Raw genomic sequence first — 25478 nt, 5'->3', positions numbered from 1 at the left:
AAAAAAGCAGTTACTATGTATGCTGAGCAAATACTTACGTCCAAATCGGGTACACATGCTCATCCCTAATGGCTACGACTAGTAAATATTTTTATCATCCATTAATCTGCCAATTACGTTCTTGATTAATCGTTTCCTCCGTAATTGTCAGTAAACAGTGAAAGATGCCTGATTATTTCCTTCAGACCAAGCTGATGTCTTCAAATGTCTTGTTTTCTACAACCAACAGGGCAAAACTGTCAAATCAAATCCTCCAATTTGTGAAAGCTGGAACCAGCAAATGTTTTGGATTTTGGTGGAAAAATGACTAAAATAATTACTCAGTTCCAACAAATAGTGGCAGACTAATTTTCTGATCAACTAATCAATTAATGGACAAAATGATGCAGGTCTACAGAAAAGTCCTCCTCAAAGCTGTGTGTATATGAAACGCTGGGAGGGACACCAGAGAAACCTTTGGCTTTTCTTGAAAATTCCAACCTTTTTTTTGTCTACATATAGTGATTTTCTGTTCAACATTGTGTTGTCTTCAGTCTTTAAAGAACATTCCAATAACATAAAAATAGAAAACATACAGTCAGACATTTATACCTTTATTCTTCCTACACAAGATCAATATTTCCTGATCTATATCGAGAGGCACTGAGCAGGAAGGTGTGACTTGGGGGCATTTGTATTCTGGTCTCTTTCTGTTTGGTAAAGGCCACTTCTCTTGTCAAGAGCTTTCTATAGAGTTATTGGACCATCTGGGGGGAGGAAAAAGATTTTTTTTCAAAGCAGATGAGGAGGTGGATGGCCAATGATTAGTTAAGATTAGATACAATTAGTAGACTGTTCTGTTTCGTGAGTCATGCACATATTTAGCAAAAGAGTGAAGAAGATCACAGAGTTGTTGGTATATAGTCTTATGTAAGTTAGTACAATGTAAAGCCTTACAAACGGCAAAACATATCTTCAGCCAAGCACTCTCGAACACGGCTGTGTCTGCTGTGTGTAGTGATACTAGAACGTGTGAGAAAAAACAGCCATTAGTGTTCCTCTGATGGTGTGAAGAGTGAGGATTTTGTGTCTCATACAAAGATTTTAATCAATTCTGAATTACACTAATTATGTCTTAAAAATACAGCCAAAATTGAATTTGTGAAATAAGGAGATTCACTCTGGTCACAAGTCTTTAAAAGTATAGCAATCAACTCCAATTATTCTCCTATTTACATAATGAAGACAACACCCTGTAGGGGTGAAGCAACGACTGGCCAAAGTGTTTGTTACATTTCATCCCATTTAGGCCGTGATCTGACAGAGCGTGTTTTAGCAGCCCGGGGTGGCTTGTTGTAATTGGTTTCAATGAGAGTGAAGTTTTAAGAGACGGGCCTTCTGTAGTGGTGATAACAACAAGAGGAAGCGTACATGATTGGTGTTAAGCCAATGTTAGCTCACTTTCAACGTCGCCCTAGGCAAGCTGGAAGACATATCTGAACAAAGTGTAGCTTCAACTACTTTCTCACATTCTACCAACCTGGAAATAAGCTCAACATTTTACAGCTGATTGTTAGACTGTTCCTGACTCATCCTAAAATAAGCCTTGAAAAGACCATCCTGGAAAAGCTTTTTGAGGGTCTGAGGTACCCACATGAATCTCTGTTTCCCTTTGACCAGTAGGGCAGCTGTGGCTCAGGAGGTTGAGCAGGTCGTCCACAAATCAGAGGATTGGCAGTTTAATACCCGGCTCCTCCAGTCCATATATCAAAGTATCTTTGGGCAAAATTTTGCTCTTGCAAAATGCTCCCACTGGCTGCCTAAAAAACTGAGCAGCAGGTGGCACCTTGTTTAGTATCCTCGGCCACCAAAGTGTGTGTGAATGGGTGAATGTGACTCTGTAGTGTAAAGCGCTTTGAGTGTTCGTAGAATACATGTATATGACTTTAAATTGAACATCTTACAAAAAGAAAAATATAAGATATTGTGATATTTTCTGGACTCAATTAATTTAAAAACTCAAGAAAACAAATATCAGACTGATTAAAAATGTAAAGAGTTAGTTACAACCCAATAAAAATAATTATTGTATCACCTTAGGGAGTTGTCGCTCCAGAACAGGTAAAAAGTGGAATAGATAATGGACTTGCATTCATCAAGTGGCCTGATATGACTCCATTGGGACGCCCACGTAGTCCTGTGTCTGCTGTGTGTGATAGTAAGCAACTGTTTGCCAACACATTGGCCATAACAACATAATAACAGAGCAGTATGCCGCGACTGTGTGTCTGTGACTTTGTTTAAGAGTCCGTCTGACTTGCTTAATGCAGCCTGAACAACTCTGTTAGGACAATTTGGCAACAACAAATGAGGTCAAAGGCAAATTAAAAGTTGGAGACACTCATTTCGGCATCACTTGGAGGAGTTGTTTTTCTTTTTTAGTGTTACTGTAAAAAACCACACTCCATTCTCCTGGAGCAACAGCTGGTATGATGTCCCACACATTCTGCACCATCTGTCAGCTGTGTCATCGGGACAGAACAAGATGTAAGTGTGGATGATTCAAGGCATGTGCTGTCCACGCCTGTGACGGGAAAGCACAGCCGATAAGAATCTCGTTAATCTGACGTTTCTGGGAATAAAGATCGATCGTATCAGTGGTATCACATCGTCTTTTTCTTGCTGTGGGCCTGGAAGGTAATGTGTCTCCATGGGTGCCATTTATGGCTCTGTGTTGCTCCACTTTGACTTACTGTCATCACGGTGGGTTTGAGATAGGGCTGGGTTTCAACAGGAGCACAATGCAACGTTTTTGACAAGCAGCAGCAGCAATGGATCAGGCTTGATATAAGTGATACCAATCTATAAAGAAATGTCTTAATATGATGTGATGCTGATAGTGCAGATCGCCTAAGGACACCCCTGACTGAAGAAGACATTATGTTTTTTAGCCTCAGAACTCCATAAATGTGCTATAAAGCTTATTTTTTAACAGCTGAAACAATTTGTCAATTAACTGATTAATTAGTTAACACCTTAGCTGTGAGAATCTGCTGCTTGTCTTTGTCTCATGCGACAGTAAATGAATGAATGTGATTGTAAAATGAATATCTTTGGGGTTTGGACTTTTAGTTGGACAAAACAAGCAATGTGGAGCAGGCACCTTTTCCAGAACAGGTAAAAGGACATTTTCAACGTTAGATAATAGGGGTGTAACAGCATGTGTATGCGTCTCAAACAGTACAGGATGTTCTGAAATATGCGACATACGTTTGGTATGCCCTGTGACCAAAACAGTCAAAATGTTGATTTATGTTACTACTCAGAAAAAAAGGATCTGAAATTCTAGAGTGCAAGTTTCCCCCAGAAAGTTTGGGCGGTCCACTAGTTGGTGTCCATTGGCTGTAGCATGCTAGTCAGCTTAAGTCAGCTACCTGGGTTACTCACGCTTAATGCACAACGATTTGTGTCTAAATGAGTGGCAACATTGTTCAACTGAAGTTTGGTGTACTGTGGAAATACGACATCACCCGAATAAGTCGAGACGCACAGACTGGAAGGCGAGTCCTTCTCCCCACCGTGTTCAGGCAGCCTCACACTGCAGATTCATTCATTCATTTGCAGTAACCACTTATCCTGTTAGGGGTCACGGGTGTGCTGGAGCCTATCCCAACTGACATTGGGTGAGAGGCGGGGTACACCCAGACCATCACAGAGCTATTTAGAGTCACAAATTAACCTAATCTGCATGTTTTTGGACTGTGGGAGGAAGCCGGAGTACCCTGAGAAAACCCACGTTAACACGAGGGGAACAGAACCACCCCACCCGTTCAGAAATTATCAACAGGTCAGAGTCTTATGATGAAGCATTACATTTACATAACATCACTGACATTTGTGTCATTTATTTACTTATTTTTTCTTATTGACAGTGTGCCATTATTTAAGTGCCCAACTTTTACTATAAGAATTATGGCCAATGAGCCACTGTTGAATGTCTACATTTTTCAAAATAAATTAAAAAACTATATTTTCTACTTTTTTTTTGTTGTTGCTGTTGTTTTCCGTGCTGTACCAAAAAGTACCAAACCATAACTCCAAATTGTGTGTATGTTTTCCTCCTAGTAGATAATCAACAATGAAAATAATTGTCAGCTGTGGGCTCAACTTTTAAGGAAAAAAGCTCAATGGTTCCAGCTGCTCAGATGCAAGTATTTATTGATTATCTTAATTTTCTATAACAATAAAGTGAATATGTTGGGGTTTTTGGACTGTTTGACATAAGCAACTTCAATGTTTTGACATTTTTCACTTTTTTACTAGCTGCATTTGTCACATTTTTCAGTTTTCTACATTTAAATTCAAGCAATTAATCAAGAAAATACACCGCAAATGATTAGATAATGAAAAATAACCCATATTTAAAGCCCCAAAAATCTCAGTCACTTGCAGAGACAAACATATGCTACCTGCGGTCAGTTACAAAAATAATATAAAACTAAGTTAGTATACAGCCATTCTGTAGATTCTTAAAATATTAAAAATCTAATGGGATATAAATGTAAAGATGCATTCATCATAAATGAAAAGAGTCAACCATTGTACTTGAGTGCAACATACAACTCAGTGCATTATATAACACCCCACCTCCCTACCCCACCCCTCCTTATGGGTAAATTGAACTGAGTGCATAAAGAATCTATATATAAACACTCATTAAATGTTAAACACCAGAGAGCTGCAGTCAGAAATAAACCCTTCTTCAACGTGAGGCTGGAGAGGCTGAATGATGCCCTCAAGAATACAGCAAAAAAACAACGTCTTAAGAAACAAAAATCTGGCAGTGCTGGGAATACTGTTAAAAGCTGCATGACTGTCTGGGATGATTTGGAAAAAAAGACACACGCAGGTGACAAAATCGGCGTTGGGGCCACTCAAGAGAGGCTTAATTTGCAGCTTCCCTCGGGATGTTTCCGACAAAAACAGAGGCTTTTAGGCTGTTTTAGCCTAAAATTGTCTATAACCACAAACTGTATCTGTTTTCAGCATGGATCCAAAGCCGATGTACAAGCAGAGCCATTTTCAAACATGATTTCTTCAGAGAAAACTTTGCTCCAGTTGTCATTTGTTATTGCCGGTACTGTTATTGGGAGGAGACATGTCATTCAAACTATGAATTCCTCTCTCGGTTTCTTGTGGCGTTGAGCGTTATGAACACAGCAGCCATGAGATCCTGTCATCACATACATTAATACTGAAAACTCATCAAGCAGTGGCGAAGTGCAGCTTGTGTCAAGCCGCGATGCCAAGTGCATGGAAAGCTGTGGCGGCCGCTCCAAGCTGCAGCCATTTGATTCTGCAGCAAAGTGCAACCAAGCAAAAGTTGGGGATAGTTTAACTTTATTATGTCCGAATTATGGCCATAGAATACCCCCAGCCAATCAGTAAACAGAGTCCTGTGAGTTTTGTTGCTAAGAATTTCTTCCCACCTGATTCACATGAACACGCCTCAAAGACAGACTGCAGGTTTTTACTTAAAATACTTACGTTTTGAATCCCAATCCAAACTAATGTTAGTAGACCTGAGCCAGACCTTACCCACAGGAGAGGTTGCATCTTTTTCCATCATCATCTTTCAAAGAGCTGCGGTCTTAATTGCCTCGTCTGTGGCTTCGGAAGAGACTTAATGTCTACAACTGCAGACTGGCAGAACATAAGTCACGAGTCATGACAATAGACCACGTAGTTATACTCTAAGAGTCCCTGATGCCTATTGTTCCTGCTGCTTTATGAGTAACTTTAATACCCACTCGGGCTTACCTCTGAGATTGAGTTCAACAGCATTGAAAATGCATTTTACACATAGCAATGAGCTGTCAGATCAGTGTGATTCAGCAGGGTTTAAAGGGTTGCAAGATAATCTGCAGAGAGAGAAAAACACTATTTTCTACAACAGAATTCTAGACTAATGACTATATTTATTTCACATACTAAATATATATTTCCTTATCCTCTTATAATTAATCCAATAAAACAACATGAAACATTCTTTGGGTTTACTGTGCTAAATAAAGACTTGCAGCCAGTGGTAGAGGTTACCGAAATAGGGAGCATTGCTACCCTCTCAGCTACCTTTTAGTACCATTATCCCATAATTAACCACCTTCTTGTCCATATTTTACATCAAATGCTCAACATGGAAATGAAGGTAGAGATTAATGTCACAATCACAAGCCAAATGCAGCTGAAAGTCTCCACAGAATGGCTTGGATGAGCTGTGATTTACTAGCAAATTAAAGTGACTGAGGTTTACCATGAAATCATTGTTAGCTACTATGGGCTTTTACCAACTAGAGACCAATAAAACCACAGCACCAGTATCTATCCACTTGTACCTTTTCTTGTCTGCAGCGCGTCATCAGTGATGCTGCCGTTGGTTTGAAAGGCATGATGCAGCTCAGGGACTATGCTTAGGGTGGAAAGCCCTGCAGAGATACAGACTGTATCTGCAGAAAAACTTCAAAAGTAGAAGTGAATAGAGCTGAAGTCAAAAAGCACTCCGTAACTCCGCAGATAAGCTTTCTGTGTTGTTTATCTGTTTGTCTGTTAATCTGATTGAGACAATTATTTTGTCCAATTCTGCACCCAAAGCGAGATTATTTTTGGCATGATGAAACATCGGGAGGTCAATCAAAGTGTCGTGGCACAGACGGTTGATGTCAAACAAAAACCTCCACAGTTTTACTTCAAGATAATAGCTTTCTAAAGCGACGTCAAAATTAAAGACATATAAGTAATTGTTGTTTTGTCTCATCCCCCACAGTGGGGGAGCTGACAGTGACTGACTGACAAGCAGCAACAACTTTCCAAAAGGACAAAAAAAAAATCCTTTTATACTTTGCAGCAAGAGCAGAAATAGAAAATTCACATCATGTCTCAGGGTGATAGTCGGGGTCAGTCAGTTACATGGTTGGGGAGGTACTGTACACATCAGCACTCTCAACACTGTAAGACTATCAACTGCTCCAACATGAGCAGCGATGTATATGCAGCTGACACTCATTTATCTTCATCAAAATCCACAGAACTGAATAAACTCTGACCCTTGACGGCTAAATCAGCCACCACGCCGAGAGGACACACTTTTCTCATCATGCTCTGATCAAAAGAATCCCAGTACTGTGATTCACCTGACTTACCAAACAAGTAAGGTGTCACGGGCCCAGCAGGCGGTGTGTTGTCTCTCCTGCTGCATTTCCATCCTCGGTCTCAGGATGAAGCCTTGGTGCCAAGGAGCAGCCCGCGACAGATAATGGAGTAGGCTAATAATGGCCGGCTAGGATCAATACAACAACGCTTTACTGATGGCTTGGAGGGGGGGGAGTCATGTGGAGCTGCTAACCTCTGCACCACCTGACAGACGTTCCCCTCACCACTGGAGCCTTTATTGAGCCGCTTGCTTGTGTGATCCTCCAGATCGATGGAGAAAAGGAGGTGACAGACAAACATAATGGCGGAAGTAACCCCCTCCTCCCCTTCTTGATCCCGAGGTATTCATCAAGTAAGCAAGTAAGACAGCGGAGGCTTGCTAAGGGCAAACTGTAGGCTCATTTGTCTCCGTGTCTGCATGCTTGCCATTAGCAGCTCACAGATCGGTTGAAGGAATGAATTAATTTACAGTTTGGAAAAGTGTTAGCAATTAACAGCCTTTTAATGCTATCCTAAGGCTGTTCTCAAGAAAAACGTCCAAGTCAAAATAATAAGAAAAACATGCTATTACACAAATATTAAAGCCAAATTTACATGAATGGATACACTGAGGCAATTACAGCTGCCCAGCTGTGATAGCGTAATGGACTGATTATCTGGTTCACTTCAACCCAATACAGTGGCTCTGATAATGTTAAAGCCACATTATGCAAAAAGTGGTATTACTGAGATTTGGAGGCCTTATCTAACACCACTGTTGTATATACAAATTGTGCCTGCAGGGTTGGTGACTGTTTACACTGTCCTGACATCAACTGTAGTGATCCGTCTCCTGGCTAAAAGGAGAACAACGACAATCCAACAGCAGAATACCCGCAGAGTACATACCTGCTAATGTTATTCATGAAAGATGCAACTTAGGCTGTACCCTTATCAGTGTTATCTCTATCATTTGTTGATAAACTGAAGGATTTAAACCAGCAAATGCAACACCAGAACAGGATGTCTACAGGTATAAGACACTGAATGTTAATGCAGGTAAGTATAAAGATTAATAGTGTATGTTTGGTCCTGTGCAGAGGTAGGTTATATGTAGGAATATAGTGTGACTTAGATAATCTACATTTTATCGAAAGGTAGTGCAAGTATTCAGTAAAGTACTATATTCAGTGGTGGATTTAAAAACGTGTAACATTAGAAATGTGGACTTTCATGCAAAAGAGCTTGACTAATTTAAAAAGTAGCTGTGGGCAGCTAGCTCAAAGTGGAACAGTGGCCATAAATGTCTACAAAATGGGAAAACCATGAGATACAGAAGCTCTTTACCCCCGAGATCAGCCGCAATACAACAAAGATAGTAAATGATTGCACTACGTGTAGGTTTTGTTTTTATGACAATATCTTTATATTTATTAACGTTGGCAAGGTGGCTAATATAACCCTGCATCAACAGATGGTTGAATATACATTTAACAGCAAGCTTATTAAGTGTACGGTGATAAAAGCACAAAACTCACCAGCAACACTCAAGTGCTTGGCCACAAATATGTGCCTTCCTGTCTGTGTTGTGATAGTAGCCTAGCTAAAGCAGTAGCAGTGTCCTCACAAGCGCCTTTCTGAAATGTTCAGAGATTTTAAACCAGATGCGCTGTGAGTGGCCCTGAAAAAAGATGCAGGGCGCGGCCCTTTTTCTGTAGGAAGCTGCATGCAGCAGCATACAGTTTCTCCTCATTGGGAACAAGCAAAAAAGACTGGCTGCCACAAAAAAAAAAAAAAAGTTACATAGACACAGGTCCTTAGAAGTCCCCCCGCAGACTAGACCTATATCAGACTAACTAGGGGCTGGCAAGCCTGAGCCAGCCCTTACTAGCTGAAGGCTCTTGCTCCCATTATACTTTTGGAGACTCTGGAAACCACGATTAACCCTGCATAACCTCGCAAGTGCAGTGTTCAAGTGGGATAACAAAATTCAATGAGCTCTCCAAAGCCCCTTTTACACTGCTTCTTCAAGGCGTGAATTTCCTGCCTCAACATTCTGTATGGAAGGAACAATCGCAGAATGGGGGAAGAGTTGTCTCACCTTTAAGGTGACACTGGGGGCAATAACAACATCGAAATAACTTCTGTACAAAAGGGACAGCATGAAGATTTAAAAAGTAGCTGATAGCAGGTGGCAGCTAACTCAAAGAAGAACAGCGGCTGACAATGTCTGCAAATTGGGAAATATGGCATAAAGGAGGGTCCTCGTAGCAGCCTTATAATGCAATCTCTGTTTAAAAGGGGCTACAGACTGTAACAATGCCTCAGCCTGTCACTCAAAGCAGCCACTCCCTTGATTATGCATAACTTTAAGCCTCACTAGAATTTTAAGGTGAGTCATATAAAAAAAAATCACCCCCCCCCCCCGTACAGTTGTCATGAATGGAAAAATTAGCTATACAGACCGAAACCAGTTTTTGTACCAGGCTGTGATCATGATTATTTCTGCGTGGGCAGGTGGGTTTTGTTAACATGGGGGTCTACGGGGACTGATTCACTTTTGGAGCCAGCCCCAACTGACCATCCAAGGAATTACAGTTAATGGCACATCTGCATTGGCTTCATTTTGTCAGCCCCAGAGGTTGCCACTTAGCAAGAACACACATTTGGGGCGAGGAGTGGGAACAAAAGAGGTGTCATTCTCCTTAGAACAGGTCAGTTTACCATTAAAATGATTTTGTCGCTATTATTTTAACATTAAACAGTTGCATAATGTTGCTTAAAGAACTCTGATGAATATTTAACTACGTTTTTGTTTGAAGTCTTTATCAAAAACACAGGTCAGTGGGGCTCAGCACAACCAATTGCAGTGTTAAAAGCACAAAGACCAGGCTTATAAATATTCAGTTTGGGTCAGACGCAGTTCAGCTCCTGCGTTGAGGCTAAGGTCAGGCTTTAGCAAAGCTCGGTGTGTGACAGGGTGTGGGGGGGTCAAGCAAAGCCGTGCTCTTCCTCACAGCGTGCAGACTGACAAAGCACCGTCATGCCTGTGCAAATACTGCCGAGCCTGGATGAGCACGGCTCTGCTGCCTGCTACAGCGGAGCCTTGAAGGAACCCAACCGGGAATTTGATTTCTTAGACCTCAGGATAAGCAAATCCCATTCCACGTCAGTGCTTGCTCCTGACATACAGCTGACACCTTTCTCTGATTATGTATTCTACCAACTGCTGACAGACCACAAAAAAAATTACAATTTTCTCTGTGCAGCCAGACACTTGTTAACCGTAAATAAAAAGGAGAGGGCAGAAGGAGCTGCTGATAGACCACGGCGTTAATGGCATGCGTCCAATGTTCTGTCTGTTTATTCAGTCTGACCTCTTGATCTGGCAGCTTTTCAGAAGTGATAGGTCAAAGGAAGGACAACACATTCTCAAGTGGCCCCGGCTACTCACATTGAATTTGATGATGTCGTATATCAAATAGCGGGGGACCGGCTGCCCATTCACCTTGTCGATGATCATCTCCTGCAGAGATAAAGACAAGAGACAAATATTGATGTTATTCGGATAAATATCTATGATTAAGTGGAGACAATATATACAGAGAAATGTCCTTAAACTGAGCAGTCTTAGCACAGCATGTATGCTTCCTCTTTGAGAGTAGTTAAAGAGGATGAAAACAGTGAGGCACCAGGGGGTGAGTGCTCTCAAGGGGATGCATGTTCAGAGAGGGAGTTGCCTGCAGCAATGAGAGGGATAGCAGGGAATTGGGGAGGTGGGTGTGTGGTGTGTGGTGTGTGTGTGTGTGTGTGTGTGTGTGATGGGTTCTCGGGAAGAAGGACATGAAGCAGAAATAGCAAAGCACATCCATTATGCAAGACTCTCAAGTTGAGAGTCAGGTGCAGCGGTGGTGCAGGACACCCAACAGACACGAGGAGTTTTCAAAGACCTGTTACACAACCAGCAGATACGGTGACAGACAGCAGAGATGCAGACGTCACAGGCGCTGAAGTAGCATAAGCAAAAGTAGGTCCGCAACTCTGTTTTACCTGGTTTAAATTTAAAAAAGCGAAGCACCACATTTAGAGGACTATATTTATTCCCTTTTCCACTCATAAAATATTCAGGAAGCTAACTGCGCTTTGCTCCTGTAGCTGACAGGTGGAAGAGTAGCAGAAAGTCAATTACACAAACACTTTACTTTTGGGGACGGAAATACTCCGACATCGATTTTGACCAAATAAATAAACAGGGAATTAAGATCGATTTATTCACATTCAAAAGAGAAGGAAAGTTGTTGCAGCCCTCTTCTGAGTTGAATTTTTTAAAAGTTCGATACATCAAGCTGTTTTCATTGAGACTGGCCGCATACGAGCTCCAGGGACTCGGCTGTAGTGGTCAAGCCAGATGAGTACACTGATTAATGTGCCATTTTCATTTAATTTACTTCACATTGTGGCCCCAGACCAGCACTTCTCTCCACAGGGCCTGTGTAGACGTAACAGTTAAGCTGCTGCTGTTTCATCTGTGCTGCACAATGGTAAGCTCCAGCCCTGTTGAGCTGATAGAATAATTAGGAGTTCTAACCAGGAACTTTGATTTATCATTACACACACTAGAACATTGACTCTATGTGGTAGTTTAAAACTGCAATAAGCAAAATCTGTTGTGTTTTCAAAATAGCTGGTTGAAAAGACACAATGACATCTCCTTCTCAAAATGCATGTGGATGAAAATATGTTTTTTTCTAATCCAGAAGTTAAGACAATTACCTGAAATAAGTTATAATGAAGTGACTAATGCCGCACAATGGTTTCAGAAGCCTTAAAGACAAAACCTGGGTCAAGCTCAGGTGGTACCTAACTGGACAGTCACAAATTTTGGGCTGCATGTGGACGTCCGCAGACTGAAAACTGGCAAAGTCTACGTCATGCAGATTCACACCAACCCTTTCGACCCCACGGATGTCGAAACCAGGAATTGGCCTTTAGGTCTTGTCTATCCGTATACAATTATTTTTGAAAATAGACATTTTCCCCTATATTTTGACTTCTCATCCACATGCAAATGCAGTTTTAGGTCACTGAAACATCTCCTTGTACTGTGCAGAAATCTCAAAACTCCAGTTACTTTGTATCCGTGTGGACATGTCACACAGAGTGTCTGAGAAACCATGAAGTCCTCTCCCCAGTTGGCACATTTTCTAGTGCACCATTGCTTTGCGTTATCTGCATGCACCGGAAACAACAACAACAATGGCAAGCGGTTTAAGTTTTGTCAGCACTGCTTGGTCTCATGGCTACTTTATGGCTGAAAGCCTGCCAGAAACGACTCTTTTGGATCAGGTCCGGTCGAACCAACAGATGGTGGGACACTATAGAGACGAGATTGTTGTTGATGAGAAGTGAAAGGAAAACTTTACAATGTCCAAAGCATCACTGGCATCTCTGCGTGAGCATCTTTGTCCTTGCATCAAAAAGGTACTCAACAGTGACGAGATCTCCACTAGGTGTTTCAAAAAAGGAAGCCTGTGCACTTTACTACCTTTGCCACGACGAGAGACTGGAAGAAAGCAAGCGCCAGAGTCGTTTAAGTGTCGCATCTGGAGTCGTTTAAGTGTTCTGGTGTGGATGAAAATATTTTATAAAACGAAGGTTGTGTTGACAGATTTTGTTGTCATTTTAAAACAAGGGCGAAAATACCCATTTTCAAATGCATCTCTACACGTGCAGACAGGGCCTAGTCAAGCAAACATGTTCCAACTTAATATCTCCCAAGATTCTTAAAGTTTCCTCCAAGATGCAAATAAGCAGAACTGAGTGTATCTAATGAGACTCTAAAGCATAGTGGAGAAATGACTGTTCACATTTGATCCAGTGCCTGGAATTCCATATTGCTACCCAATGGTGCTCTTTTATGGTACTTTACTTTCTCTGTCGTAAAATAATAAATACATTTTTCAACAAGCTGCAGGAGTGATGTCGTAGACTTAAATGCAATTCTGCTCCTTTGCTTTTTTTATAATCATACAGAGAGCTAATCTTCTGTTTCTGTCTGTCTGTCTGTCTGCTCGTCTTGCGGCCCAGCATTGGGGCACTTCCCTCTCCTGTCCGAAGTTGAATCCAGCAGCTCAGTGGAGCTCCCTGACTGGCTTACAGGTTTCATGATGCTTCACAGTACCTCTGCGTCTTGTCTCAATCCGTGTTCTCACCCAGGTGATCATTAAAGGACTGTCACTTGACATTGATGAATTTAACATGATGTAATGTGACTTGGTACTTAGTAATACCAATGTAATTCGGTCCTTTAAAGTACCGACTATGCTACCCAACCCTACTTATCATAGGTGCTGGGCCTTCTCAAACAGCCCGCAATATAGTGGCAGATTATGAACACATAGCACTTTGATGCTGGCTTCACTAGTAGCAGTGGGTGATCTTAGCTTACAGACTATTCATAGTGTGGTAGAAGTAACAATCATCCATCAAAACTATTATTTTTCTACGTGCATCCACACTGGCTGACATGATTTCAGGGACAAAAGACCAAACATCCACTCTAAATTGCCACATCCAGGCTGGTGGAGCGGAGAAAGAGGACTGAATGGCGGGCATACAGATCACTGCAGGAGGGGTTGCAGAGAAGCAATGATGTCATTCCAGGAGGCTGCCATCATTATGCATCTGGTGCACTGAACCATTGCACAGACGGCAGCGGATGAATACATTAATGTGACCAAAAGAAACCGCCAGGAATTCAATCGCCGTTGCGCAGTCATCCAATATTGCAACTCAAGTTGATGTAAAGCTCATCAAAAACTGTACCACAAAAACAGCACGTCAAGACAAAGATCAGTGCCTTTGGGGTAAAGATGAAACATATCAGACAACACAGCTGGGCTTCTACAGGGCTCACTGTAAACAGCCGAACACAGCCTCTCCGAACTGAGAGCCAGAAGCATCAACAGATGAATAAACAAAGTCAAAACAAACCTTGTAGCAATCTAAACACACATCCGCACCGCTCCTTCAAAGCAACACTAATGCGCTGCAATTACATGTCCTGCCTGAGTGAGGAAACTAAATTCACCGCATCAATCAGCAACTGTTAAGCCAAGAGGAAGTACATGCACCTATTTTACATAAAATTACTAAACTCTAACAAAACAAGGCCAGGAGCAAAACAAAAACAATCACAGACACCTTATCCGTCATCTCCTGTACCGGAATATCACACACACAAGACACTACCAGACATTTATAATCAAATCTGGGCTGACGACGTGATCATGCAGCAATTTTCTTGCCTGTGTTTTCAGTTAGGGGGTTTGATAATGACTCATACATGTGCACCTGCTGCCGGGGACCTGTATGACCTAAACAGCACAAGCATGCCAATAAGAGTCTGAGCCTGGAATTACAGGGTGAGGATAAGTCAGCGACCCCCGCCTTCACCCCGGGGAGTGCACTGCTGAGTGTCACACTACAACACAGAGTGGCACAGTGACGGATAACTGTGAAACATTTCATTAGCCATTTCTCCAGCACATGGATCATCATTTTCCCGTTGCCCTTCTCTGACAGGCTCTACCATCAGACTGAAACATGCCTTTTTCTCACCTAAGGTTTGGCAACTGATGTCAATTATCTGCAAGACTGAGCGGCAGGTACAGGATGGGAGTGTGACGAAGTTGGAGATGAAGGGGAAATGCAATGCCAGTCAAGGGAGAAACAGGTATGAGGTTTAGAGGAAGCCAAAAGTTAGCATCAAGGTTCCCCCACATCTTATACAATGAATTCTCTAGGGCTGCCCCCGACTACGAATTCTCCTCATTGACCAGTAGTCGTCATTTAGGGCCATTAGTCGACTAGTCGCCCGCATGTTTACGATATCAATGTAATTATTAAATGATGTATTTTGGGCGGGGCAACACAATGGTTTGAGTTGAAGGTGTGAGACAGAATAGTATCAGTAACATTGTTAACACTGTGCTACATTACAGAGAAATACAAAACCGTACTAATGAACCTTCATTAATATAGGCCTATATTTTATCTACAAGTGCACGTCACACACTGAGCGAGCCGCCTGTTAATGACGCTGTGGGCAAAGCAGTAATGATTGTGCTAAGTGGCTAATGGGCATGTTGCTACTTCCATGTTTCAGATGATACGTCATGTTTGTAGTCGACCAATGAAGATGAGTTTACACATCACCTTGGGTTCGTCCTTCACCTTCTCAAAATGATCCCACACTTTGGATTTCCTGCCCGACATGTTATTAACTAGCCTATGGAATAACCGAGGTACCAGCCCTGGAAATTAGGAGCCGTACACATGCCACGAATATAATAGTCTGGAAATGTGAGGTCAGCCCTGGGCGCTACTCTTGTGCCTTTCTTCTGTCGGCTTTCAAGAGCGCAGCGGCAGGTTACACCTGAGGTTGCGAAGCCATCTTAGCGAGCATCTTATATCCTATTTAGTGTGTAGGCCTTTTAAAGTAGTATTACAAAGAATGTACTTCATGTAATGTTTTGGGATTTTTATGAATATATTTTAAACAATAGTCCAGTTCCAGGCCAGGAAAACTGTTTTTCAATTTTCTTAACTTCTCCAGGAATTTCATGACCGTGAGAACCCTGCAGCTTTGTCACAAAAACATAATCCAAAACAAAAGCCAGTATTAGGAAGGAAAACAACTCACCCCATCCAGTAGTGTATTCGCTAAGTGGACACGTGGATCCTTCCGGAAAGGAAACTCTAGGTTCGCTATGTGGAAGATCGTGTTGTCTCTGTCGATCATGTAAACTTCATTTTTTCCGTTGATTAACATCATGTACCTGCAGGAGGAGAGGATGTAGATGTTATTACAAGGTAGCAAGTTGTATATGTGCTGTTCACTGTGTTAGAGACACTCTCAATGGGCTGCTTCTGAGCTAGCATTACAAGGTCATCTGATGGCATGTTAACAGAAGACTCAACATTATTAGACACTTGCTAACTATTATCTAACCAGAATGAAAGTCTGTCTGTTCTTCAATGTTCGCGACAACTGTTCATCCAATTGCCTTCACACTTAGCATGTTTTTTTTATTTCTTAAAAACTCATGCCGTGAACGGTAGCTTGCATATTAAACAATAAACATAAGATATACCAACACACATCCATAAACATGCTGTCATATATACAGTTTATACATCACATATGTATTGTATGATGACAAAAAAAGGGACAGTTATGAGGGAAACAGAACAACAACATTTAAACAGTTTAGGTGCAAGCTCTTGATATCTACAGGACATATTTAATAGTGCATTATGTACAGACTGAGTAGAGCATTGAGAGGGGACCCCTATAAATTGTTACACTGCCGAACAGCAGGCTGGGTACTTTTGATGTTCCCAACAAATAATTTAAAACAGGGGTTTAAACTTACACTAATTGACTTGTCTAAAAATAAGAAAACAGTAAGAAAACAGTCCAAATTGAGCACAACTGAATTTGTCGAGTTAAACATTGTCCGAAAAAAATATTGTGTATAAGAGCCACTTCATATGAATAACATTTACTGATAACAACATTCTTTAGGAAAATAAATCTTGAGGAATTTTCACTGGGTGAAGCAATCGCATGGCATACATCTTAAAAAAAATCAGTTATCAGAATATGTATTAATATGAAATTTAAATGTGTACATACTACTACATATACTGCATAAGTGGCCATGTACATGATGTAAAAGCATAAAATTACGGTGGAAATGCATCTTGTGTATTTGATTAAACATGTAGATTTCTCCCATTTCAGTGGAAGTATGTTGTATTGTTTTCTTTGGGATTATTAACAACTACTATGAAACCTTGTGACACTTCATTTATACATCAAGTACAGCTCTGCTTAAATTTCATTCCTCCAAACAAATACGGCTGCCTATAATGTCCTTTAATTAGTTTATTTAGAGGACTTAATATGGTAATCACACTTTAAAGCTGGATGGCTGTGAGCCAAGAGAAACAACACTTGAGAGTTGGGCTCCGATCTGCAACTGCAAAACAACAAAGTCTGTGTATAGCTCTAATGTGCAAATATGTTCAATTCAAGCAAAAACAAAAGGTGAAGACGAAGCTTTTATCACATCTGAGAAGAGAAGAACAAAATCACCAAACAGATACATGCTAATTGCAATATATTACCAAAGCATCCACTTTTCATTTTATCTTGCTGTGCTCTGGGGGAACTATCACTGCAAACAGAAAGCCTTTTTGTACAAAGTGACTGCTTAGAGAGAAATATACACATCGTCCAAAGCTACCAACTTTTACCTCTCGTAACTACATCAGGTGGACTTGATAGGAAGAGTACTTCCTTACATTCACAAATACTAACTGAGCTATTGAAAGGCCATGACAATAAACTGCAAACAAATTCTCATTTTTCTGTTACAGTTGTCCCTGGTTGCCTTGCACCAACACAGAAAGCCTCCACTTGTGAGAGCTTACTCTATCTTCAAATTGCATACATCGCCACTGGTTAGGTGATTTGTCTGCATGAGCACAAAGCTCAACTAATCCATGGCCAGCCTTTGCAGGTGAGATAAAGAATTACGAGCAAAACAGACAAAAAAAATAATTTCCAGTCTCCTGCAAATACAACTTCTGCAGGGTGAAATAATGTATTGAGAGGACACTGTGTTGCAACCATTGGCAACTTGACAATCCCATCAAAAAGAAATGCTATCCATTGCAGTTAGGGCTGCAACTAATGACTATTCTCATTGATTAATCTGATGATTATCACCTAGATTAATCAGATATTGACTAGATAAACAGCATTTTATTCAAAAGACAAAACATTTTCATTGTTTTCTTGTACAACACTCTTTCAAACTTGCAAATAAAAAAGCAAATGCATGCTGCAATCAAGAGCGAGTACAGATAAGGCTACTACAATTAAACAAATACAAATAAATAAATAAATAAATAAATAAAAGGACAATGGGGAATGCAGCCATGCATCGAAAATAAGGGGAAATGTATGTTTTTTTTAATGAAGAAATAAAGGCTTCACCGTCGCTGGCTACTGGCATGAAATATTCCAAGAACTCCATAACCTTCGTTATACCGCAATGTCTCTCTGACCGAAGTTCAGCTAATCAGCTTTAGCTAAATGTTTGTGTCTGTTTTGACAGACAAATACACAATTACAGGTAAATTTAAAAAACAAATGTAAGGGACAGGAATCGTTAGCTTTAAAAAAAAAAATTTTGTCAGGAGCCCAGTTACATTGGAACAAATGGTTGAAGACAAAGGAGACATTGTGATTTCCTCGTCACATGAGCTACACAAGGCGCAGCATTGGCTGGGTACTGCCCCCACCTTAGGAGACCTTAGGAGACCATGGCCAGTGCCGTGCATCATAACATAGACCCAACTAAATGATGATAAAATTCATTGCCAACTAATTTTCTAACCGACATTAATCAATTAGTTGTTGCAGCCCTAACTGCACTAGTTCTACCATGGACTACGAATTTCCAGGGTGTCAAGGGGTGCCCATGGCCATCATGGACTGAAGCCTGGCCACCCTATTGGCCAAACCAGGCGTAACTGCCTTTTTGGGGCATGTTTGTCTTGTAAGTTCTTTTTCCCCAAGGTGAAACCACCTGGGACACATTTAAGGTGCCCACACACACCCACTTTGCTGCGTACCCACGAATGCCTCTGGAGACGTTACAACTGGCAAGTGACAGTCTATCAAACCAACAAATGATTACATGTCAGCTAATTATATCAGAAGTCAGATTGCTTGAAGATGCTTTTAATTATTCCATCTGTGACTGCATCTATTTGGCAAAGTTTAGAGCCCCAGCATGCCAAGAGGAAAAAATAGCAAACAAACTTCAGGTAAAGTTATCTCCAATGAGTAAAGTGTTGAGGAGGCACAAAACAAGATGTATTTTTGCATTTTGAGTCATACCAATTAAAGTCATATTATGTTTTGAATATCTTTTATTAGGGAAATTGGAGACAATATTTTTGGTCAAGCACGATGCTGACCTGATGTTAGCGTACAGGCGTTTACTCCCTGCTCATTACTGTAGGTCAAAGTATTCCATTTTAATTGAAATAGTAATTCACCTGTATAATTAACTAGCTTCTTAGTGAACGTTTGTTTTTAGATAAGCCTTTACTATGACTTGTTAAAATGATGGTTAGACTTTATGGATAACATTGGTTATATATATAATAAAATCAGACTTTGATTAAAAAAAAAACAAAAAAAAACAACCTTCTTTTTATTACCTATTTGTCTGTGTCTCTGTATCCCTGATGATAGAGTACTAGAGAATGAGCCCACAGAGCTGCTGAGCACTATAAGCTGAGCTGAACATCTGCTCTCAGAACAGTTAATACTCTGTAGCTTGGGACACTTGTACTTTATACTGTGAGCTTCTTTGTTGCTTTACCTTCAGAAATAAGAAGGAAATGTTGGATGCACTGAATATTATTTGATCTTTCTTGAGTTAGGTGCTGTAGGTGCCTAAAATTGCCCCTTATTGTCTCGTTAGACACATTTTCATCCCACGGTTTCATTCATTTGTGGCGGTTTGTTACAATTGCAACCTACTGATTTTTTTATTTTATATGCTGTTTGGTTATTCATTGCATCACATCTTTGGAGTGTAGAGCGTAGGCTACTCTAGTCACAGACGGAGCAGCAGAACGCCAGGCGCAGTGAAAGAGAAACTGAACCGTTCATTGTGCTGAGTTTAAAAGGGTGTTTTCACATATAGTCCTTCTAAACAAACTAAACTCAGTCCTCTTAAAGCGGACCAAAAATTAGACCAACAGAAAAGGGACTCAGTTCGTTTTGTGTTCACATTGTCAGTTCTGATCAACTTCAGCTCTGATGGGGCTTCATGGGGCTTTTGTTATGTATGGTCACTCTTGGGTTCATACCTTGATGGCATTATTGGATTAATCTGAATTACACTGCAAAGCTGCTCCTGTTATTTTGTCCATCGAATTCTCTCTGTTTTCCTCTTTTGGTTTCAGTAAAAGTAAAATGAAGTAGACCCAACAAAGAAACTCCAAAGAGAGGACACTGCTGGAAAATTACTTTTTCATAAACGAGTGCACTCGACTGGGAGATTCAAAAACCTGAGAGCAGTGACTGTTAGACTGTTTCAATAGCTGTCAAAAGTTTACCGGCACAGATCACGACATGAGTATTTGGCTGGCATTAATTTGTTTCCTCTCTTCCTCCGCATTATGCTCACAGGTGAGCCAGGTTGCTGGAGCATGACGCACAGACGTCAAGACCCTTTACACTTATGACTTTTATCAGCCTGTTATTACACCTCCATCTCCTCTTTCAGAAATACGACGGTGAAGGGGGAACGTTTTTCAAATAACACGACAGCACACTTCACCGGCCAGTAAACACTGAATGATTCCATTTAAATTTGGTTATCATTCACAGGTGTGAACTCAGATTTTCTACTTCCAGGTGTAATTTTCTCTGGAGGTATAAGCTTTAAAAAGTAATCTGTTAACAGCTCTCTTTCCATATGAGCTGATCTGTCTTAATACGCTATAAGCACCCCATCTGGACAACAGTCATCTAGATCATTTGAAACCAAATTACAATTTCACGCAATCATCCTTCTCTGCACGAGCTGCCCAATTTAGAAAGACTAGCCTAATTTGCAGCATATGAGTCAATGTTTCAGTCTGACTGGGGCTAAATTAAACTATAGATGAGTTATTTGCATGAGGTCAGTTTGTTTATGAGTTACATTTAGAGAGTGTTAAATAAACAAGGGCCAAATTATTTATAATTAAACCTCCATATAATCAAAGTCACTGTCATCATTTGTAAAAAAAAACAAATTATGCAGGCTCGGTGACAAAATACAACGGTCCGGAGAGACGCTAGAGCAAGCAAAGTGCTCATACCAAATGTTTGTTTGATCAACTGAGTCGGCTTATCACTGAGCTGGCAGACATGATGGGCAATTTCAAATGAGGGACAGCACACAGACAAAATCCTTGATCCTCCCGTCTGTTAGTTCCTAAAGACAAGCTAAAATGATGGGCCACACCCCAAAACACAGGCACTGTTGTTGCCTTTGTGTTATCCTCCAGAATTGTCTTCAACTATAACAACAGTGAGCATTCGCTGCTGATAGATCTCCATCCAACTGCTTTGTTAACACCATCATTTACTGGGATTTCTGTTTTGTCATTTCTGTTACTCTGAGAATTGTATCCACTTTCAAAACACAGTCCTGATTTCCATGTAAATGTATCTGGGTACAATGACTGTCAGTGGTTCTGGAATATTAGCATACCCTGCAGTATTGGTACTTTACTTGAGTACTTATTTTTGTCACCTTTCACCTTTACTCCACTACATTTCCTAAATAAAAAGGTATACTTCTGCCAAAGTCATTTTCTAGTAAGATATCTGTACTTTTATTCAAGTATGGCTTTCAGGGACTTCACCACCTCTGAGTGTAATTTTATGGTTTTAACCATCAGGTTTAAAAAAAAAAAAAAAAAAAAAAAAAAAAAAAAAAAAAATCGCACATACGGACTCAAACTCTACAGGCGTGACAGCCCATTGAACTCAAGACGCAAAAGTCAGTCCACAGCACAACCAAGTTGAGAGAGGTTCAACTTTTTACAAATATCCTCCAACAAGTGGTGCCACAACCTGGAGACAACCCATCATGTTTGTTTTAATTCCCCTTCATGAAATAAAGGCACAGCTGTTTTCAGCTCAAGATCAATGTAAAAGTACTTGAAACTAAATGGAAGAAAACGTGATCGGCGCCATTTCCCCCATTCCATAAAATGGACTTTTAATTAGCCACTGCAACTTGAATAAGATAAACAATGCGTGAAATCACATCACTTGGTGAATGGAGCTCTTTGTCTAATAGGTTAGCAGATTTTGGCATCCCTTTCTTACACTGGAGTCGTGTTAGACAGGAATCTCCTCAGTGGCAGTACGGACCGGAGGTTTACATCAAGTTTCAATGTACATATTGGGATGTGAGGGTATTAACACGCCCTCAAGCTTCAGGCTCATGAGAGCACTGCTTTGAGTCTGCATGTGTGAACCATAGAATGTGAAAATAATGATGTAGCTACCGTGACGTCAGCCACTGGTTTGTGGACTCTCGTTTCAGTATTTTAGTCTTTGCCATCTTGAATTTTTGGAGCCAGAAGTGACCATATTTGGGCGAGACGCCAGTGCTGAGCAGGAGTGAGGGGTGGATCTGACTGAAAAGGACACTATCAGCAAGACAGCCTGTTCAAAGCGGCCCAGCTTTAATTATGCATTACAGTAAGCCTTAATAAAATGTAAACGGTTTGGTTATATAAAAGTATATCCCCCGTAAACTCGCCATTAAGACGCAAATTAGCTATAGAGACCAAAACCTTTTTTGTACCAGGCTGTAAACATGTTTATTTCTGCTTTAAAGTTGGGCACTTTGATATGGAGGTCTATGAGGGCTGAATGGCTTCTGGAGTCACCCTCATGTGGCCTTTAGAGGAACTGCAGTTTTTGGCACGTCCATGTTAGCTTAATCTTCAGCTCAAGGGGTTGCCGCTGGAGTAAACAGTGCATTTCAGTCCCCATTAAAACTCATAAAATATCTAAGGCCCAATCCCATTTCTAATCTTTCCCTGGACCCCTTGTTTTCAAGTGCCCCTTTGCCCATTGGAACAGAGTTACTAGGGGTAGTGGTTGAAATCATCTGCCATTTATCTGACGGAGATAGAAAAACATGGACGCTTGTGATTCATTCACAAAGTTTCACGCTATCAATCAATCAAACAAGTCATCAAATAAAAAAGATCATTGCTTTATTACCAGGCCCCTAGCGGTGCTTTGAAGACTAACGTTAGCGATCTGTGCTCCAACTCTTCCAGTCTACACTGATATTAGAGGAGCGTAACAACTGCAGCAACTTCACCGTTGGACTTAGGTTAAATTCAAGGCACCATATAACATCAAAGGGAGAAATGTGACATGGAAATATGTCAAAATGTGGAACTTTTATGCACAAATCAACAACAACAATGTAACGTTCAGTTGCTAGCTCGTTAGCTACCCAGACATCAGCATATTACAAGCAATTGTTTTTGTGTGTGTGTGTGTGTGCTTGCTTGCTTTGGAATGTGCCCTCCATTTAGAGGGCAATGTAGTCCTACACTCACCCCTACTATCCCAACAAGCACTGGGACACCCTACTCCAAGATGTGGGTCCGCAAAATGGAGGGGTAAGGGCTACATGCTGGGGGTAAGGGGGGTATTGGGATTCAGCCTCAATATCCAAACAACCTGCTGTAGAAACCTGCCTACAGCAGCAACAAAGGCTTATTTCACTTGCTTAGTTAAAGATGTTAGAAAATAAGTGAAAATGACCATTAAAAGTTCTTATAGCCTGAGGAGATGTCTCTAAATATCTTCTCTGTCTGAAAAATGTGATATAAAACCAAGAAAAGCAACAAATCTTCATATTTGAGAAGCTGAATGTAGCACGTTTGGCATTTTTTATTGAGAAATTGAACAATTAACCGATTAACTTAACTGTTCCCAGTACATTCTCTGCTAATCGATTTGATTAATCCACTGAATGTCTCAGCAGTTCGTCTATTGTATGGTTTTGTGCTCTGGTTGATTGGTTAGACTGGAGTGGGCTTATCTGTTCAGGCAGGCTGCTGAGAGCTTGGCCATATTGTACATGACTTGACGGTTAAAAAAAAAGTATTGAGTATTAGGCAATCTGATGGCTTCATTACACACCTCTTATGAACCCAATTACACTTTGCAGGCAGCCTGCTGCTCTTTAACACAAAATACCAAAAGGTGAATAAAGCCGGATGAACTAATGTTCTAATGAGCAACTGCAGGCCTGCTACGTTTCCAAAGGTTAAGTATCATAATCAATGCGACTGGAAACAGAGGCTAATTATCTTGTAACTTTTACATATTAGGGAATTTATGCCGTGAAAATGAGCGGAAAGCTTTGATGGTGCACAAACTCAGAGACAGCGCAGACCGGAGAGAAGCGCACCTTTTGGGAAAACAAAGTCCGATGACAGACTTGAGATTAATGACTTCCCCACTGACAGAGCTATGCATTTCTCATACCTGCTGTGACTCTCCAGCATTATCACAAAGGCATTAGATGTAATAAATATGCCATCAATACCAGCTGGTTCAAAGAGTGAAACTCGACAAGCTGCCAAGAATTAGTGTGTGTGCAGAATAATACACCGGCTGACAAAAGTCAGCACCGAAAGCAGAAATACTTGGGTCCTACTAAAAGATGAATACAGGTTTTTATAATTTCATAGTACAGGGTGGGGCTGGGCAATATGGAGAAAATCAAATATCACAATATTTTTCAGCAAATACCTCGATATCAATATTGAAACGATACTGCTCGGTTGAGTGTTGGTGCTTTCACAAAATATTTACACAATGAGATTTTTGATAAATAATCATCAGTAATGTTGATATAATGACTTAGTGGGTTAAAATAAAAGAAAAGCTAGAACAGTCTATTATGTTGTGTATGAAAATTACATCACTTTACTGTAATGCAGCCTTTATAATGGGGGTGGCCTGATATACTGCTGTTGACGATAACTGTTATATCTAAAACTGAAATACTGATATCCTATTAAAGTATTTTCATTACTTCATATTCTCACTTTGTCCCCCTCCCCCAACTCCATCCGGCTGCCTTTTCACTATCCATTAAGAGTAATCACTCTTTTTGTACCCCTCTATTGTGCAGTTGTGGTTACCGATTCTCTCTCCACCTCTCTACAGTCGTATTTTGAGTGTAATTCATTTGCTAAAAAAGACACAAAATGCACAATAAACAAATTAAAGAGGAATTCAACTGACAATATTATTATTATTTTTTGATTTTGCATATAGATCATTGTCGTAAACTCTCATGGCTGCGATAACTGTGCTGTGAAAATCTGATTATTATTTTAAAACCAGGAAAGGACAATACTTAAGACATTACAATATCTAGTCTCATATCACAATCTTGATATATTAATACTGGACTGCTATTTTTGTTTTCACTATTGATTAATCTGCTGAGTATCATTAATTAAAAGATTAACCCTTTGGTCTATAATATGCCAGAAATTAGTCAAAAAATAAATAAATAAATGCGTGTCACAATACCTCAGAAAGCCAAGCTGGTGTCTTCAGATCAGATGTTTTGCCCGACCAACAGTCAACCTTAAAGCTATTCACTTTGCAATTA

At 40.5% G+C, this 25478-nt stretch overlaps 1 protein-coding gene across 1 annotated transcript in view; it reads right to left on the bottom strand.

Moving 5' to 3' along the window:
- The window catches only part of rngtt (RNA guanylyltransferase and 5'-phosphatase), a 144865-nt gene that overhangs the window by 88302 nt on the left and 31085 nt on the right, over window positions 1–25478 (bottom strand). Inside the window, exons 9-10 of the mRNA XM_050058235.1 lie at window positions 15872–16007; window positions 10622–10693 (exon numbers count right to left, since the gene is read on the bottom strand). Of these exons, the coding sequence (XP_049914192.1) occupies window positions 10622–10693; window positions 15872–16007 (208 nt within the window). The remainder of the gene's footprint in view (window positions 1–10621; window positions 10694–15871; window positions 16008–25478) is intronic.

Source organism: Epinephelus moara, chromosome 12 (genome assembly GCF_006386435.1).
Source record: "Epinephelus moara isolate mb chromosome 12, YSFRI_EMoa_1.0, whole genome shotgun sequence".
Lineage (NCBI taxonomy): Eukaryota > Metazoa > Chordata > Actinopteri > Perciformes > Serranidae > Epinephelus > Epinephelus moara.
This window is presented reverse-complemented; position numbering and strand designations above follow the sequence as displayed.